Source organism: Littorina saxatilis, linkage group LG6 (assembly GCF_037325665.1).
Source record: "Littorina saxatilis isolate snail1 linkage group LG6, US_GU_Lsax_2.0, whole genome shotgun sequence".
Lineage (NCBI taxonomy): Eukaryota > Metazoa > Mollusca > Gastropoda > Littorinimorpha > Littorinidae > Littorina > Littorina saxatilis.
Genome location: NC_090250.1, coordinates 55,227,075 through 55,245,491, shown reverse-complemented (window position 1 = coordinate 55,245,491; position 18,417 = coordinate 55,227,075). Strand labels below are relative to the sequence as shown.

Sequence of the window (18,417 nt, the reverse complement as noted above, 5' to 3'; positions counted from 1 at the left end):
ACTGTAGAGTGAGGAACGCAACACCGACAACTGATGCACACAACCTAGATACTGTAGAGTGAGGAACGCAACACTGACAACTGCAGCACACAACCTAGATACTGTAGAGTGAGGAACGCAACACTGACAACTGCAGCACACAACCTAGATACTGTAGAGTGAGGAACACAACACTGACAACTGATGCACACAACCTAGATACTGTAGAGTGAGGAACACAACACTGACAACTGCAGCACACAACCTAGATACTGTAGAGTGAGGAACACAACACTGACAACTGCAGCACACAACCTAGATACTGTAGAGTGAGGAACGCAACACTGACAACTGCAGCACACAACCTAGATACTGTAGAGTGAGGAACACAACACTGACAACTGAAGCACACAACCTAGATACTGTAGAGTGAGGAACGCAACACTGACAACTGCAGCACACAACCTAGATACTGTATGTGCATGCCGATGTGGCATGCAGTCACCTACTTTTGTTGTAATTACGTTTGCTCAAGCCATTGCACGATGTAAAAAGAAGTAAACCGTGTTTTTATTGTGGCACCTTGTTGTGACCCGTTTTGTGGAGCGTTAATATTTTTACGTGAGATTCACGTGCTCCTTGTTCAGTTGTTGTGACCTGGTTTTGGTCGGAGTGTCACAAACTGCGTCGTTTAGTTCTAGAACACCGTGAGATTCACGTGATATTTTCCGTGTTTTGATTTTGAGGTGAGCCCTGCGAATCTGCGTTGCAAGTTTTAGAATACGTGTGACTCACGTGTTTTTAGCTTTGTGATGTCAGCTAGTTCCTTGGTCTTCTTTCTGTTAAATATACCGTTTTAAGTTTTGGGCATGCACGGAGTGCGTGATCGGTTACTGATTGGTTGTAAAATAGTAGTTTCACCCGATTCTGTCTTAGGAATGTTGTTGGTTGGTCAATCCGGTGACCTTTGACTTTTGAATAACTATTCCATGTTAGGTTTTTGTTTCCATAAATACCGCTGCTTGACTCCTGTCTCGTCAGTCGATCTGAGGGTTTTAGGAAGCGTTTGGTTTTGATGTAAACGTATGAAGGTTAGCAAGTGAACCAACGGAGTGTTTCTTATGTTTTAACGTCAACGTAATGTTCTTGGAGACAGTTGTTTCTCAAGTGTGAATCGTTTTGTGCCCTTCGTTTGTGAGGCAACACGTTTTGGTACTGCTGGTCAACCCACACAGCGCATAAGGTAATTTTGTTGTTACTTGTTTGTGTTGTGTTTTGGTCGCCATTTTGTAATGACTTTGTGAGTTGTTTATGTATAACGTGAGTTGAAAGTCTGACTTGTTGTAGTGTTTCTTTATTGTGTGTTCAACTGTTCTAGTGTTGTGAACGTACAGCAATGTTTTGTAGACGCTAGAAAGTCGCTAATGTTTATAATGATAACTTGTGTTTTCTGTGGTTAACGAAGTTCGAAGTGAAACGTTTTCTCCGACTTTTTCAGCCTTACGTTAAAAGAATTTAGGTAAAAGAAGCTTGCGGTCTGTGGTGATCGTTTGTAAACGGGCTTATTTCTTGTAACGTTATTGAGGGAAAGTGGATGAGTAAATATCTTGTTTGTGACTTTGATTAACGCAGGAACGTTGTCGTTAGACTTTTTTGGTATGACAGTTTGCTTTGTATTCCTGGCCTGATGAGTCAACTTTTTGTATTGTTCTGAAAGTAGCCAGTTCGGATTTAAACGTATGTATGCTAAGTTTCTTGAGTATTCTTAGTGCTTATGGTATTGTTGAACGTACGGAACGTAATTCTTTATTGTTGTTGAACGTACAGAACGTAACTCTTTATTGTTGTTGAAGGACTAACCAACGAGTGTTTGGTAATTGTAACTTTCTTGTCTGTTTGTCTTCTCCTGTCTTGTGATTGTTTACTTTTCTTGTTTTTACTTCTCGTGTCTTGTTAATGCATTTGATACTTTTGCCATGTCTAATAATTTGTTTTCTTTTCTCTTTTTCTTTCTGTTCATAAGTTTTTTACCGCAATACGTGGTACTGTAACGATATATATACATTACTGATCCCTAGTGTCAGATGTAAAATAATAAACCAGTACTTTTGCGCGTTATCGCTTGTAACCTGTGTTTGTCATTTCGTATGAACAATATGTAGTACCAGCCTCGCTCACGAAGGCGCGCACAGTAAAAAACTTAGCTGCTGATGCCCAGTGAAAGAACTTTAGCTGAAGTAAAAAACTTAGCTGCTGACGCCCAGTGAAAGAACTTTAGCTAAAGTAAACAAACTTAGCTGAAGTCCAGCCAAGTGAATGTAAAGAACTTTTGTTATTGACGCTCAATGAACGTAAACGTAGCTGTTGATAACCAGCAAAAGACTTTATTGTTACCTGTCACTGTGTTAGTGAACCATAGTTTGACACAGATCAACTTGTCGGTTAGAGATCTTCCTACTCCATATCCGGCGCATCTTTTGTGACTTTTGTGTATTATCCCAAACGACCCTCGGATCGACTCATTTTACTTTATAACCAGATAAACCTTATGTATGTTTTAAGTGCTTTTGAATAAGCGAACATTGTAATGGAGAAGGTTCCAGTAGATAATCCATTGGAAGCTTCAGGTTATGACATTAACGGCGATGAAGATGAACATTCTCAAAGGCCTAGGCGTGACATTAAGCCTACTGAAAAAGGTAGAGAGTACCAGATTGAGATCAAAACTAGAAACTTTGCAAGACAACGAACATTCTTGGAACGAGCAATCGGTGAGGTAGTAACAGAGCTTAACCAAGAAACTCCTAATCAAGAGTCGTTAACCAGTCAGAAACAAATTGTTTTGAGCATGTACAAGGATCTTGGTGACATAGAGAAAGGTCTTCGTAGTATTGGTAGCGGTGAAACCATTCAGGAAAGTTGGGATGATGTTCAGAGAACAGTTCAGAACATTATGTTTGACATTGATCGAGCTCTTGACAGACAAACGACTAGCGTTCAGGTGGCTAAGGAGCCTACTTCCAGGCATAGCAGTGTTACACCTAGCGTTGGGTCATCCACCCACAAGTCAGCCAGTGGTAAGACTGCCAGCCATAAAGCAGCTAGCATTACGTCAGCCATCCACAAGTCAGCTAGCCACAAGTCAGGTAGCAGGAGATCAGGTAGCCAAGTAGCTTCTCGCGCCGAGTCTCTCCGCTCTAAAAGTGTTAGCTCTGAAGACACTAAATTGGCTCTTAAACTAGAGGCTGCTTCCCTGGCCATAAAAGTGGAAGGTGACGCAATAAAGGAAGCTCAGTTTAGTGAACTGGATCTCTTACAACAACAATATGCTGAGAGAACAGCAGCTAGGCAGACTGAGGACGCAGCTAGGCAGGCCGAAGAAGCAGCTAGGCAGGCTAAGGAAGCTGAGAGAACAGCAGCTAGACAGGCCGAAGACGCAGCTGAAGCAGCTCTTGAAGATATTAAACAGAAAAAGGCTTTGAGACAAATTCAGTCCACCGAATTGAAAATTAGCTTAAGAGAACAACAAGCTATGTTACAAGTATTGGAACAAGGTGAATCCGTTCAGCAGGATCTCCCTGATCTACCGTCAGTTGATTTGTTGAACACTAGGTTCCACCCTCGTCCTTTCGTTCCCTTGTATAGTCTTGTAGCCCCTCCTCTAAACAATGAACAAACAGCGATAGGAATAGGGACAGGTGCTGCCGTCATTGCTGACCAAAGGACACACCAGCCAGCCATGGACTTCACGTCTGTTCCTGTCTGCCAAGCCGCCAGCACCCATGACATCTCGACTGTCAACGTCAACGCTGCTGTCACCAACTTCGTCGCAGGAACCACAACGACTGAGCCACAACAGCACGCGTTACCTGTCGTGGACCTCGTCGTTGGAGTCAGCGCCTCGACAAGCGCCGCTACTACCAACAACGCCACCTACGAGGCGTACGGACCTCAACGTAGAGAGGATGTCAACGCCCCCCATCACGTCGGAATGAGCGCTCCTTTCGTCCATCAGGAGCCCTTCACACCTAACTACACGACGGCTGCAACTACATCCTCCATGCGGCCTACAGCGCTGCTGACCACACTGCAGCACCCTCTCGGTGCATACACTGGTCAGCCGCCTCTGCACAACGTTGGACACTCAACGACAAGCGTCACAGGCTCTCGCCCGCCTGATCTCGACCACACAGGTTGGTCCTATCACCTACCAGAGACAAGGGAAGGTGATGAGACGCAAGAACGACACACCTACTTCCCAGAAGAACGTCACCAACGCATGGACCACAGACGTTTTCAAGTGACCCCACCCTGTTTCCCCTATGATACCCACCTACATCCCAAACCAGAGCCTTTCGTGCCCACATTCCTGGACCCACATCAGACCACCCCCAAAGTTATTTGGGGAAACGAAAACGCAAGGCCCCCTGCGTACATGAACTTTGACAAGGAATGTCATGCAGATCGTCCATTTGCCTCCTACCCCCCGTCTGCGTACTACCAACGTCCACGTGCTACTCCTGCCAAGCAGGACACTCCTATGGACTCTCTCGCCAAAACCCTATCAGACGCTCTGATGATCAACCGTTTGCCGATGCAGGAGCCGTGCATTTTTGTTGGTGACCCTCTCCAATATCCAATTTGGAGGTCGTCGTTTGCGTTTCTCATTGAGAGACAGAACATAACCAGCAGTGAGAAGTTATTGTATCTGCAACGGTACATCGGAGGTCAAGCAAAGGAGGCCGTGACCGGCTTCTTTCTGCTAAGAGAAGGTGATGCCTACGAGAGAGCCATGGAAGTGCTGGAAAATCGGTTCGGCAACTCATACGTCGTTTCGCAAGCTTTCCGGACCAAGCTGGACGAATGGACCCCAGTCAAAAGCAAGGATCCCAAGGGACTCAGAAGTCTGGCCGATTTCTTGCAGCAATGTTCCGTTGCTGCCCAGGAAGTTGGTGGACTGAGCATCCTGGATGATGCCCAATACCTACGGAAGATCGTCGGAAAGCTCCCAGACTGGATGAGTCACAGATGGTCTAGAACAGTTGCTCGAACCAAGGTTGAAAAGAAGAGGTATCCTCTGTTCCATGAACTCGTGTCGTTCATTACCCTCGAAGCAGACATTTCTAACGACCCTGTTTTCGGCTTGACAAGTGCATCGGGGACACCAAGAAAGTTCACAACGAACCTGTCAACCCTGACAGAGGATGTCTCCGCATGTCTGCACTGTCAACTTCCGGACCATGACGCTGGGACATGTAAGGAACTCATAGTGAAGCCTCTGGTTGAGATACGAGATTTTCTGTTCAAGAACCGTATCTGCTACGGATGTCTGAGAAGCAAGGATCACCAGAGCCGTCAATGTAAGCAGAAACAGACGTGCAAGAAGTGCAAGAAGGCTCATCCCACTTGTCTTCACGATGACAATTTCAAATATCAGAACAGTATGAGTGAAAACAAAGGGGCGAGTGAACACAAGAACAATTACCGTACCTCTGCTGCTGACGTTCAAGAGCCACTGTCATCGTCGACCCCTACGGTGTCTGCTCTTAAGGCCAGCGAGGAAAACAGCATCGGTTTCACGTCTATGATCGTTCCCGTTCTCGTTTCCAGTGACTCTAACCCCAACGTAGAAGTGCTGACGTACGCACTACTGGACACTATGTCCAACGCCACTTTTGTAGTGCAGTCAGTGGCTGAAGAAGTTAAAGCCAAATCGCAGCCGACTACACTCAGGGTCTCCACACTGACTGAGGACAATGCTGTGGTCTCCGGCAGGAAGTACTCTGGATTGCGTGTCCGCTCTCCTACCTCCAGTGAGTTTGTCAGGCTCCCTTCTGCCATCTCACGACCTTATCTGACCGTTGACCCCACTCATATCCCCACCTCAGAGACTGTCAAAGTTTACCCACATCTCCAACACCTGTCTCCAAAATTGCCCCCCTTGTACCCTGACTGTGAAGCAGGCCTCCTCATCGGCTACGACTGCGCTGAAGCCCTCATGCCCCTAAACGTTGTCCAAGGACTGCCATTTGCAGTAGAGACTAAGTTAGGTTGGAGCATCGTCGGCAAGGCACCGCATTCCGTCGCCTTTGATGGCATAGCCTCGTCCATGCGCGTCATCGTCAAGCCAGGATCGAGGGAAGAAGAACGTGTAGCTCACGTCTACAAGGTACAGGTGGACGAAGTCTCGTGTACTGACCCATTACATGTTATGGAAAGAGACTTTGCAAGTGACTCAGGATCCATGTCCCAGGACGATGTAAAGTTCAAGAAGATCGTGAAGGTCAACGAAGCTGGTCACTACGAGATCCCCTTACCATTTCGACCAGAGAAACCGTCCCTCCCCGACAACAGAAGTGTCGCAGTCAAGCATCTGAAGGGCCTGAAACGCCAGAAAAAACAAGGGTACCGTGATGACTGCGTCAAGTTCATGACATTAATCTTGTACGGGCTGATCGTGACGTATTTTGCCTCTAGGGCAATCCACATTGAAACCCTGGATGACATGTCAAGTGATTCCTTCATCAACGCCCTACGCATTGTTGTCTCCATGCGAGGAAACATATCACGCATTCGGTGTGACAAAGGAACGAACTTTGTAGGTGCATGCAATGAGTTCAAACTGGCATGGAAAGAGATGGACTCTGAACGACTGACATCAAAGATGCTGGAAAGCAAATGTGAGTTCAGGTTCAACCCCCCTGCAGCTAGTCACATGGGTGGCGTTTGGGAGCGTCAGATCCGAACGATACGCAGCATCCTGAATGGTCTTCTCAGAAGATCAGGCCAGCGTCTCACTACCTCATCACTTCGTACGTTCCTATACGAGGTGATGGCCATCGTGAACAGTCGACCACTGTCTGTCGAGTCACTGGAATCGGCAGATGGACCACGCCCTTTGACCCCCAACCACGTCCTCACCATGAAGTCAGGTGCCATCCTTCCGCCCCCTGGTGTGTTTGAAGATCCAGACTTGTACGCCAGGAAACGTTGGCGCTGTGTCCAGCGGATGGCAGACGAATTCTGGCTGCTATGGAAGAGCCAGTACCTTTCACTTTTGCAGAAACGTCGTGTCTGGCAACGTCCCCAGGCAAACGTACAGGTGGGAGATGTTGTTGTCTTGCATGACCAGAACTTGTGCAGATCAGAGTGGTGCATGGCTCGTGTAATCGAGGTGATGCCTGGATCTGATGGACTGGTCAGACGAGTGAAAGTGCATGTTGGAACAAAGGCTCTAGACAATCACGGCCGTCCCACTGGTGATAGTCGCATATTAGAGCGACCTATTCACAAAATGACCGTGTTAGTTGATCGTGAAAATCACGAAGACAAAGCTGTGTAAGCGAACTGAAAGAACATTGAACTTTGGAGTGTTTTTCCAATTTGACAGTTGTTGATTGTTGCGGTTTGTTTTTATACCAGATGATGTAACGGACATTTATGATTTAAGTGGTGCGTTTTCTTTATGCCGTCGAGTAAATGACCAGTGGCATTTAGTTGAAACGAGATGTGTTGAAACACTGAAAGTGATTGAACCGTAATATTGTTGTGTAAATGTTTTGCAACACAATGATTTTGAGTTCTAAATTTGAAATGTCTAAATCTGCGTCGTTATTCTTTTGATATAAGGAATATGTTTGTACAAAGGTTTTTGAAGTAAATTATATTAATATAATTTCCGGTGGGAGTGTGCATGCCGATGTGGCATGCAGTCACCTACTTTTGTTGTAATTACGTTTGCTCAAGCCATTGCACGATGTAAAAAGAAGTAAACCGTGTTTTTATTGTGGCACCTTGTTGTGACCCGTTTTGTGGAGCGTTAATATTTTTACGTGAGATTCACGTGCTCCTTGTTCAGTTGTTGTGACCTGGTTTTGGTCGGAGTGTCACAAACTGCGTCGTTTAGTTCTAGAACACCGTGAGATTCACGTGATATTTTCCGTGTTTTGATTTTGAGGTGAGCCCTGCGAATCTGCGTTGCAAGTTTTAGAATACGTGTGACTCACGTGTTTTTAGCTTTGTGATGTCAGCTAGTTCCTTGGTCTTCTTTCTGTTAAATATACCGTTTTAAGTTTTGGGCATGCACGGAGTGCGTGATCGGTTACTGATTGGTTGTAAAATAGTAGTTTCACCCGATTCTGTCTTAGGAATGTTGTTGGTTGGTCAATCCGGTGACCTTTGACTTTTGAATAACTATTCCATGTTAGGTTTTTGTTTCCATAAATACCGCTGCTTGACTCCTGTCTCGTCAGTCGATCTGAGGGTTTTAGGAAGCGTTTGGTTTTGATGTAAACGTATGAAGGTTAGCAAGTGAACCAACGGAGTGTTTCTTATGTTTTAACGTCAACGTAATGTTCTTGGAGACAGTTGTTTCTCAAGTGTGAATCGTTTTGTGCCCTTCGTTTGTGAGGCAACACGTTTTGGTACTGCTGGTCAACCCACACAGCGCATAAGGTAATTTTGTTGTTACTTGTTTGTGTTGTGTTTTGGTCGCCATTTTGTAATGACTTTGTGAGTTGTTTATGTATAACGTGAGTTGAAAGTCTGACTTGTTGTAGTGTTTCTTTATTGTGTGTTCAACTGTTCTAGTGTTGTGAACGTACAGCAATGTTTTGTAGACGCTAGAAAGTCGCTAATGTTTATAATGATAACTTGTGTTTTCTGTGGTTAACGAAGTTCGAAGTGAAACGTTTTCTCCGACTTTTTCAGCCTTACGTTAAAAGAATTTAGGTAAAAGAAGCTTGCGGTCTGTGGTGATCGTTTGTAAACGGGCTTATTTCTTGTAACGTTATTGAGGGAAAGTGGATGAGTAAATATCTTGTTTGTGACTTTGATTAACGCAGGAACGTTGTCGTTAGACTTTTTTGGTATGACAGTTTGCTTTGTATTCCTGGCCTGATGAGTCAACTTTTTGTATTGTTCTGAAAGTAGCCAGTTCGGATTTAAACGTATGTATGCTAAGTTTCTTGAGTATTCTTAGTGCTTATGGTATTGTTGAACGTACGGAACGTAATTCTTTATTGTTGTTGAACGTACAGAACGTAACTCTTTATTGTTGTTGAAGGACTAACCAACGAGTGTTTGGTAATTGTAACTTTCTTGTCTGTTTGTCTTCACCTGTCTTGTGATTGTTTATTTTTCTTGTATTTACTTCTCGTGTCTTGTTAATGCTTTTGATACTTTTGCCATGTCTAATAATTTGTTTTCTTTTCTCTTTTTCTTTCTGTTCATAAGTTTTTTACCGCAATACGTGGTACTGTAACGATATATATACATTACTGATCCCTAGTGTCAGATGTAAAATAATAAACCAGTACTTTTGCGCGTTATCGCTTGTAACCTGTGTTTGTCATTTCGTATGAACAATATGTAGTACCAGCCTCGCTCACGAAGGCGCGCACACTGTAGAGTGAGGAACGCAACACCGACAACTGCAGCACACAACCTAGATACTGTAGAGTGAGGAACGCAACACTGACAACTGATGCACATTTACCAATGAAAGTGCAAACACAACCATTACACTTGTTATGATACAACAGCGAGTCCTGGCCTCCAGTTTGTTTGTTTGTTTGTTTGCTTAACGCCCAGCCGACCACGAAGGGCCATATCAGGGCGGTGCTGCTTTGACATATAACGTGCGCCACACACAAGACAGAAGTCGCAGCACAGGCTTCATGTCTCACCCAGTCACATTATTCTGACACCGGACCAGCCAGTCCTAGCACTAACCCCATAATGCCAGACGCCAGGCGGAGCAGCCACTAGATTGCCAATTTTAAAGTCTTAGGTATGACCCGGCCGGGGTTCGAACCCACGACCTCCCGATCACGGGGCGGACGCCTTACCACTTGGCCAACCGTGCCGGTCCCTGGCCTCCAGTAAACACTGACCTTTCCTAAGTAAGCATTTCTCAAACAATAGTGAAGACAAACGATTTCATTCAGCCATGTGACATTTTACAAGATGTTGAATTTGACTTGATGCCAACTTATTCACACTCACACAACTCATGACCATTCCCACACAAAAAACGAACTTGCTCAACTACACAAACAGTGACAGAAAAAGACAGTTCTCACCTCCCAGCCTTTTAAAGTCAAAGTGTTTGCGCGGCCCCCCGAAGCCATGACGAGGGTTGAAGTGAGGACGCTGCACGATCCTCATCGGCCCGCCGCCGTCCATCATTCTCATCGGCCCACCTTCCATGATTCTCATTGGCCCGCCATCCATCATTCTCATGGGCCCGCCGTCAGACATCCTCATGGGCCCGCCGTCAGACATCCTCATGGGCCCACCTTCCATCCTCATGGGGCCGCCTTCTGTCATTCTCATGGGGCCGCCCTCCATCTCTGTGTGAGTTCTCTTGGATGGCATGACCACACGTGATGCTACTGTCGGTGGTGATGAACGTGAATCTGTGTCTGCTGACATATCAAATAAACTGGGGTGGTAAAATTCTTCAAACCACATGTTTTGTCAGAAATATCAAATAAAAAACACATAAGGAAAATAAACCATTTTGTGTAACGTCCTTGCGTGACAGTTCCCTTGCCCAAAGTGAAGACTACATATCTATTGTTTATTCTGTCTTGGGAACTGTAAACACATCACTCAATTTTTCATTTTTTTGCAAAGAAAGAACATTTTGCACTGCATTGGTGATTTTGAAGCTACCACTTTATACATACATGCTCTCTCTCTCTCTAACACACACACACACACTTTCTCTGTAAAACAGTCACACACACTTTCTCTATCTCTCTCTGACACACACACACTCTTTGACACTTTGCACACACTGACCTTGGTCCTCGTCCTTGCCCATCAAGGTGTGCACAGTGACCAGGTCGCGCTGTCTCTGTGGCGGGGGGACGTTCATGGCATCAGGGGGGAGGGGGAAGGGCCCCGGGGGCACACCGGGGGGAGGGTGGGACGCCCAGAAGGGAGTGCGGGTGGAGGAGGGGGTCAGGCCTGGAGCCTCTGGGTTGTAGCCCTCAGGCTGGTAGGGCTCCACTGGAACAAGGCAACATGCTGCACTCAACCACAACAAACAAAAGCTAGTAACTGGCTAATTCAGTCCATTAAATTCAGTCAATTGAAGACTCCTGTTATCTATGAAGATGTACATGTTTTTGTGGAATATGAAAATACTGCCTTATAAACTTTTGAGCCATCAATAGCAACGGAGGTTAGTTAATCTTTCTTGGTTCAGACCTTTGATCTCTACTTAGCTACTAAAATGCTCACAATAACCTGCCACAATTCTAGCTCCAGACCAGCCCCACACCGAGTCAGAGTGTTGTTCTCAGACCTCGGTCTTCCGTCACTGAGGCTTACAATTGTTAAATCTGATGCATTGGTCTGACCCCTGGCCGAGTCATACGTCCAATAGTTTTAACATCAAGGACCAAACCATTTTTCTTTTTTTACAGTACATATCTCCGAGTCTGGGAACAAAATCCATTATTGCTCTCTGCATTTTGCTATACATGTTTACCGTACTTTCCGGGTGACAAGGCGCTTCGTTATCTAAGACGCACCCCCTTCTTTTTAAAAAAAATTGTAATCCAGTCACCCATTGGACGCAGGGGGCCGATAGGGCGCACCAAAATGACCCAGTTTTTGCCATGAGAGGTGGTTCCCCTGTCATATCTGAGAGAGGAAACACTTCCTGCATCGTGGTCAGTGACGAGTTTAACAGAGTGGAAATCTGTGTGTGCGGCCAGATCAAAGGCAGGGCAGTACCTAGTAGCTGAAACATGCATTATCACAAGTTGTTTGACTGGTACTCAAGCGGTCTCTTCGATTTTTTTCGTATTTCATACACGGATTAGGCGCTTCGTTATACAAGACGCAGGGGTCGAACTCGAGGAAAAAAGTCGCGCCTTATGACCCGGAAAGTACGGTATGCTTGCAAAGCTTCCCTATGGTGCATCTCCTGGCAAATGTGCATGACATTGTGATCAACAACAAGGCATGATGGAGACAGTTTCTACCTAACAGTTCTGTGTTCCCTGCGTGGATTCAAACATGTGGGAGTTAACATTAATAGTTGCAGCTAGCACACATGGCCCTACCTGGAGGCCTGGGTGGCCTAGGGGGGCCTGGAGGCCTGATGAGAGCTCCCGGCGGTGGCACGTTCATCCCTGGCGGCGGGAAGCCTGGGCGAGGGGGCGGGATACTCAGGCTGACAGGTGGAGGAGGCAGAGGGTGGCCTGAAAACATTCCACATCAAAACAATCATTGTTTGTTTCGTCATCTGTATGCCCACACACAACCTAAGATACTGTCACACATGTTGTACAGACTACCCAGTTGTTAACACCAAGCATAAAATATGTGAAAAGCACAGGCAACAGTTGTTAACACCAAGCATAAAATATGTGACAAGCACAGGCAACAGTTGACTGCTCCAACTCCCAAGGAGGTCAAACATCTTGTGACATTAACATGTCCCAGCAAACATCTTGTGACATTAACATGTCCCGGCAAACATCTTGTGACATTAACATGTCCCAGCAAACATCTTGTGACATTAACACGTCCCAGCAAACAGCTATTTGTTCTGTTACTCGTAACTTTTCAACTCACAATCACACTGTCCTTACTACGTATAGTCAGCATTCACTGACCTAACTGAAGCCCAGGAATATACTCCAGGCATCATACCAACTAATCATGTCAACACATCAAGGTATGGGATGTTGTTTGGCGTCAGCAGTCACCAAAGCAACAAAACATATTTCCCATTTTCAAAAACTTTTCTTAGCAAGAGAAAGCTGATGCTAACAATGCTTCAAACTTTTAAAAATTGCCCAAACTATAAGCTCTGACAATTGGGCGAACTTTGTTGATCATTTTGGCAAGTCTGCTGAAGAAACACCCTAGGAACATCCCTTCCCCTGCGAAATACCAATTTACTGACTGATTCATTAATTCATCAAGTGAGCAAACCAGTAGACAAGAGTTTCAACCCACTACCCGCTGCTATGATTAGTAACTCAATTACAACAAACTACAAAGAAATGCGCAAGGAGAAAACCATCACCAAAGAGTCCCCCAATGTCAATAAAGCCAGGTCATGAGGAAGAAGGAGAGGGTGCAGAGCGAGAGGAGAGAGAGAGGGTGCAGAGCGAGGGTGCAGAGCGAGAGGAGAGAGAGAGAGACGTGGAGCAGGAATAAAACAGGGGTAAAAAGGTATGGTTTGGGAGGTGGTGGGAGTGAGAATGGCTGTAAATTCAATCAATCAATCAATGAGGCTTATATCGCGCATATTCCGTGGGTACAGTTCTAGGCGCTCTGCAGTGATGCCGTGTGAGATGAAATTTTATACGGCCAGTAGATTGCAGCCATGTCGGCGCATATTTACCTTTCACGGCCTTATTCCAAGTCACACGGGTATGGTAGACAATTATTAACTGTGCCTAAGCAATTTTGCCAGGAAAGACCCTTTTGTCAATCGTGGGATCTTTAACGTGCACACCCAATGTAGTATACACGGGGGGTGGTTCGGACACCGAAGAGAGTCTGCACACAAAGTTGACTCTGTGAAATAAATTTCCGCCGAACCTGGGATCGAACTCGCGCTGACAGCGGCCAACTGAATACAAATCCAGCGCGCTACCAACTGAGCTATATCCCCGCCCCAATTGTAGGTCATTTCTCAGATTTGAGATAAGTTAATTTCATTTGATTTGAGATGCAAGTGCATTGCATGCCATGTATGACAGTGCCTTATGAAAACAGAAAACTTTCCATGAGGGTATGTGGAACTTGTCCTCAAATAAAAAGCATTTAACACTCAGAAAATAAAAAGCATTTAACACTCAGAAAAGAAAAACATGTGAAAGAAATGACACGCATGACACATTTTGCAACTGGTGATTATGTTCAATCCAACAGGAACAAGGCCTGTTCCAGCCGTGGCTGAGTGGACATTACCTGCCGGGGGAGGAGGGAAGGAGAGGACGTTGGGGATGCCGATATCCTCCACCACCACCGGGTCCATGCCGTGGTCGTAGGGACAAAGGTCACCCAGCATGCAGAAGCCTTTCTCTGCAAAACCACACACTAACCACAGTCACCTTAATGAAAGAAGGAGCATGCAGGAATATGTCTTCCTTACGCACAGACTGGTAGAGAATATAGCAGGTGATAACGCAAAACCAAAGGAATGCCAAAAAAAGCCCAAAGATCCAGAAATGTAAGGGAAAAAAAATTTAAATAAGAAGACACAAGTACAGGATACATAATAAAGCCACCACATCAAAAATATAAAAAATGGAAGACAGAAAACAGAATGAAACAGAAACACTGAATGAAGAGAGGCAAACATATCATATCATCACCTGTCCAAAAAGGTTGTCTTCCTATGAAGAAGCAGTTAATTTTAACAAAATAAAACCTAGCCAAGTGTTACTGTTATAATATTCTATGTTTCACTCTTAAATCTTCAGCTGTGATTATCATCTATTATAGTTTTTAATGTACACCCTTGACAAATCCAACCTTGAAAATCGAAAATTTCTAAGATAAATTTTCATTTAATTAATATACTTACTCAACTCACATAGTTAGCATTAACTTCAGTTTATTGCTTAGGTATTGAAGTAGTACTCTACCCTGGTAAAGGGGGGAGGAACCCCCAAAAGAAATAAAGTCCTAAAGGACGGGAGTTTCCTCCCCTAGCTGCCGCCCGCGCCCTCTATAGGCCGCCCGCGCATGCGCGGATCCCGCCAACAGGCGTCATTCCCCCACGAAACACACACCCATAACACATAGAATGTTAGCGGGGAAGGTTGGGAGGGTATAAGATATGTGAGTTGAGTAAGTATATTAATTAAATGAAAATTTATCTTAGAAATTTTCGATTCAATAACATATTCTTACCTCAACTCACATAGTTAGCAGATTGCACATAAAGGCGGTGGGATACTCACATTAGTCCCTGGGAAGAATCTGGCCTGCGGCAACCATTGCTGGGAGGCAGCTCGTCCCGTCCGGCCGAGTGCTCGCAATGTCGCGGAGGTAGAAACTCAGGAACACGTCCTGGGATGTCCAATAGGCGGCTTTGAGTACGTCCGCCATCCTGCCAGACTTGAGGACTGCAAGGGATGTTGCCCACGCTCGCGCCTCGTGAGTTCGAGGTGATCTTAGAGGGAGAACTGACTGCCCCCCCCCTTGTGTCTGCCACCACTGATATGCAAGCCTAATGAGTGTGGAAGACCATCTGGTGAGCGTGGTTTCGCTATGTCCTTATCTCGCATTTTGTTCAGCGAAATGAAAAGCAAATTTTTGAGAAGCTGATCTGAGCGGAGCTGTGCGGGACAAATAAGCTTTAAGTGCCCGTACCGGGCAGTTCGAGAGATCCGGATCACCGGGGGCTAAAATGTCCCGGAGAGGCCGGATGGAGATCACTGGTGAAAGCTGGTCCGGTTTTTGGTTCTTTGCAAGAAAATCGGGCCGAAAATGCAAAGAGATGGAGCCGTGGCTTTCAAAGGCGATGTCGCGGTCTAGGCCAGAAAGACCGTGTATCTCACTACCTCTTCGCGCCGAAGCGAGCAGCATTAGCATGAGCGTCTTTCGCGTAAGGTTAGAGAGGCTAGCGCTTTGTATTGGTTCGAAGGAACTAGAGCGCAAGAATTCTAGTACCAGAAGCACATCCCAAGCCGGGACCGAAGTCCTTGCCGCTGCAGAACTGAGGGCCGCGCCCTTTAGCACACTCGCGATGACTCCCCCGAGGGAGATGGGGGAGACAAAGATTGGGAGGCGACGCGAGAATCTCGTGGCGAAGAGGTCAATCCTCGGGCGCGCTACTTGCGCCCAAAGACGCAGGAGCGCATGATGGGTGATGGTCCACTCCGTGTGGAGGACCTGAGAGGAGCGGCTGAGAGCGTCGGCCAGGACGTTCAGACAGCCGGGCAGATAGCGAGCTGAGATCAGGATCTGATGGTGAGCACACCAAGAAAGGATCTCGCAGGCACGAGTGGACAACAGCTGAGACCGAGAGCCCCCATGCTTGTTGAGGTAAGCAGCTACCGTCGTGTTGTCGGTATGGATCAACACATGGTTGCCCTGAAGGGCAGAGACAAAATGCTGAAGTCCCAAGAAGACTGCCTCGAGCTCGAGGCGGTTGACGTGCCAAAGCTGCTGCTCCGGGGACCACCGACCGGAAGTCGTGAGTGTGTCCAGGTGAGCTCCCCAGCCCTTCTGAGACGCATCCGAGAAGAGATGCGTTGAGCGAAGAGGTAGCGCTATGGGCACTCCCTGCGTGAGCCAGGCAGAATTCATCCACTGGAGTGGTCTGCCGAAACCAATGCCCGAGAGGGATTTCCACATCCCACCCCTGTGAAGTCGGGTTCCAGGCTGAGCTGAGGGCCTCCTGAAATGGGCGCTTGTGTGCCCTGTTGCCCCGACAGGGAAGCCAGAAGGACCTGCAGCTTGTCTATGCGACGCTGCGTGGGACGGACTGTCCATGCGCATATGTCGAATACCAAGCCCAGGTAAGAGAATGTCTGGGAAGGCGACAACTCGGATTTGATCTGATTGATCTGAAAGCCAAGAGTCTGTGCCTGGGCAAGGACAAACTGGGTGTGCTGGTGACAAAGAACTTCTTGGTGGTGAAGGATAAGCCAATCGTCCAGGTACACCCTGAGGCGGACGCCGTGCAGCCGCACAAGGGCGCAGAACTGGCGCACCACCATGGTGAACACCCAGGGGGCGAGAGAAAGCCCGAAGGGTAGGGCTCGGAACTGGAACACTCGATCTCCCCAGACGAAACGGAGCCACTTCCTGTCCGCCTCGTGCATGAGGATGTGAAAGTAGGCGTCCGTCAGGTCGACGGACGTCACCCAGTCGCCGGGGCGAAGCGCCTCCCGGACGTCTGCAGGAGTTTCCATGGTGAACCGAATCTTTCTCAAGAAGCGGTTCAGGGGAGAGAGGTCCAATACGGGGCGCCAACCTCCGGAAGCCTTGGGCATGACGAAGATTCGTCCGTAAAAGCCCAAGGAGGAGTGGTCGAGAACCTCTTCTATTGCCTGTTTGTAGTAATAGGATGATCTCCGCTTGAATCACCTCTCGATCGCCGGGGCTGACCGGAAACCGGGAGTTGGAGGGCGCTCTGAACAACGGGGCTTTGTCTCCCTGCCAAGGAAGACGGAACCCCGATCGAATCACCCCCTTGATCCAGAGACTGTCCGTCCGAGACAGCCAAGCTGGAAAGGCCCGGGAGAGGCTGCCCGCCACCGAAGGGGTGGAGGGCGGGTGACTGGATCGGGGGTGTATCATTGGGGGTGGGGCTTGCGCCCGGACCCCCGCTTCCCAAAGGAAGGCTTGCGCTGGTAAGGGCGGGGCCGTGCGCCGCCCCTTCCGGCGGGAGGAGCTCTATGCCCGAATGACTTGGCAGGTGCCGGAGCAGGACCGCGTGGTGCTGAGTCCTTATTCCTTCTGCTGCTCTGTTGTTTGAGTGCAAGTTCGGACAACCGAACCACCTGCTGGTCGCGGGCTTCTTCGGTTTGCTGGCGAAGAGCGTCCAGTGACCGAGAGCCCAGCAACGCCCCTTCCGAAAAGGGAGAGACTCGCAAAGAGTCCAAGGTGGCTCTGTCTGTCAGACGAGAACCGTGCAGAAAGGCTTCGCGTCTCCAAAACACAACCTGAGAGTAGAGGCGCGCTGCGTTAGTCATCTGGGTATCCGTGACTTTCGCGAGAGCCGCCAGTAGCATGGCCGCGTCGGCCTCCACTGCATCATCTCGAAACTTAAAAGGATCGATGGATGATGAAAAAGCTCTCGTCAACGAGCGGATGAGCGTCTCCGCTAAGGATGAGAGCTCGAGAGAGGAGCGTCCAGTCTCCTCTAACCCCAGGAGACTCTGTTCTGTGCAGACAGAGGATCTCTCACGACTGTAGCCGTCGTGCCGCAGGCGAGCTAGTTCCGGTGTCACCGGAAGTGGTGCCTTGGGCAAAGAGAACGAGGAGAGGAGAGAGAGGGGCTTACCCGGAAGCCACGATTTTCTAGAGTTCGCTGGTATGCCGTTGCCTGTGTGTGCCGAAGCCAACCAGGGCTGATCAGAATCGGGAGCATTGCCATGAGCGGCCAACAAGGGGAAGGGAGATGCAGGGTCAGCACCCAACACCTGAGCCATGGCGAACGACACCGAAGGCGATTCGAGAAAACGAAAACGAGCCTTAGTGTCACCCGCGGCTGCGAAATCCGCCCAGGCGGAAGGAGGAGGAGCGGCAGAAGCAGATTGGGCAGAAACGCCTTCAGGGAAGTACCGTGAAGTGACCTCAGCGGCCAACTCCAGAGTAGGTCCAAGTTTGCTGGGAATCCACAAAGGTGGGTCAGAATCGGAGCGCTCGTCCTCAGCGTCCATTTCCTCCACATAATCTTCCTGATCGCCCTCCACATAGGAGTCCGGGAAACCGGAAACCCACGCC

The 18,417-nt window shown here is 47.6% G+C and overlaps 1 protein-coding gene across 2 annotated transcripts in view; it reads right to left on the bottom strand.

Annotated features, from left to right (window-relative positions):
• LOC138969553 (RNA-binding protein 26-like) overlaps nucleotides 1-18,417 on the bottom strand; it is a 55,115-nt gene that overhangs the window by 17,809 nt on the left and 18,889 nt on the right. The window contains exons 7-10 of one of the 2 annotated variants that reach the window (XM_070342380.1): nucleotides 13,924-14,037; nucleotides 12,060-12,197; nucleotides 10,786-10,995; nucleotides 10,062-10,406 (exon numbers count right to left, since the gene is read on the bottom strand). In XM_070342380.1, coding sequence (XP_070198481.1) covers nucleotides 10,062-10,406; nucleotides 10,786-10,995; nucleotides 12,060-12,197; nucleotides 13,924-14,037 — 807 coding nt within the window. The remainder of the gene's footprint in view (nucleotides 1-10,061; nucleotides 10,407-10,785; nucleotides 10,996-12,059; nucleotides 12,198-13,923; nucleotides 14,038-18,417) is intronic. The other variant, XM_070342379.1, reaches the window with a different exon arrangement.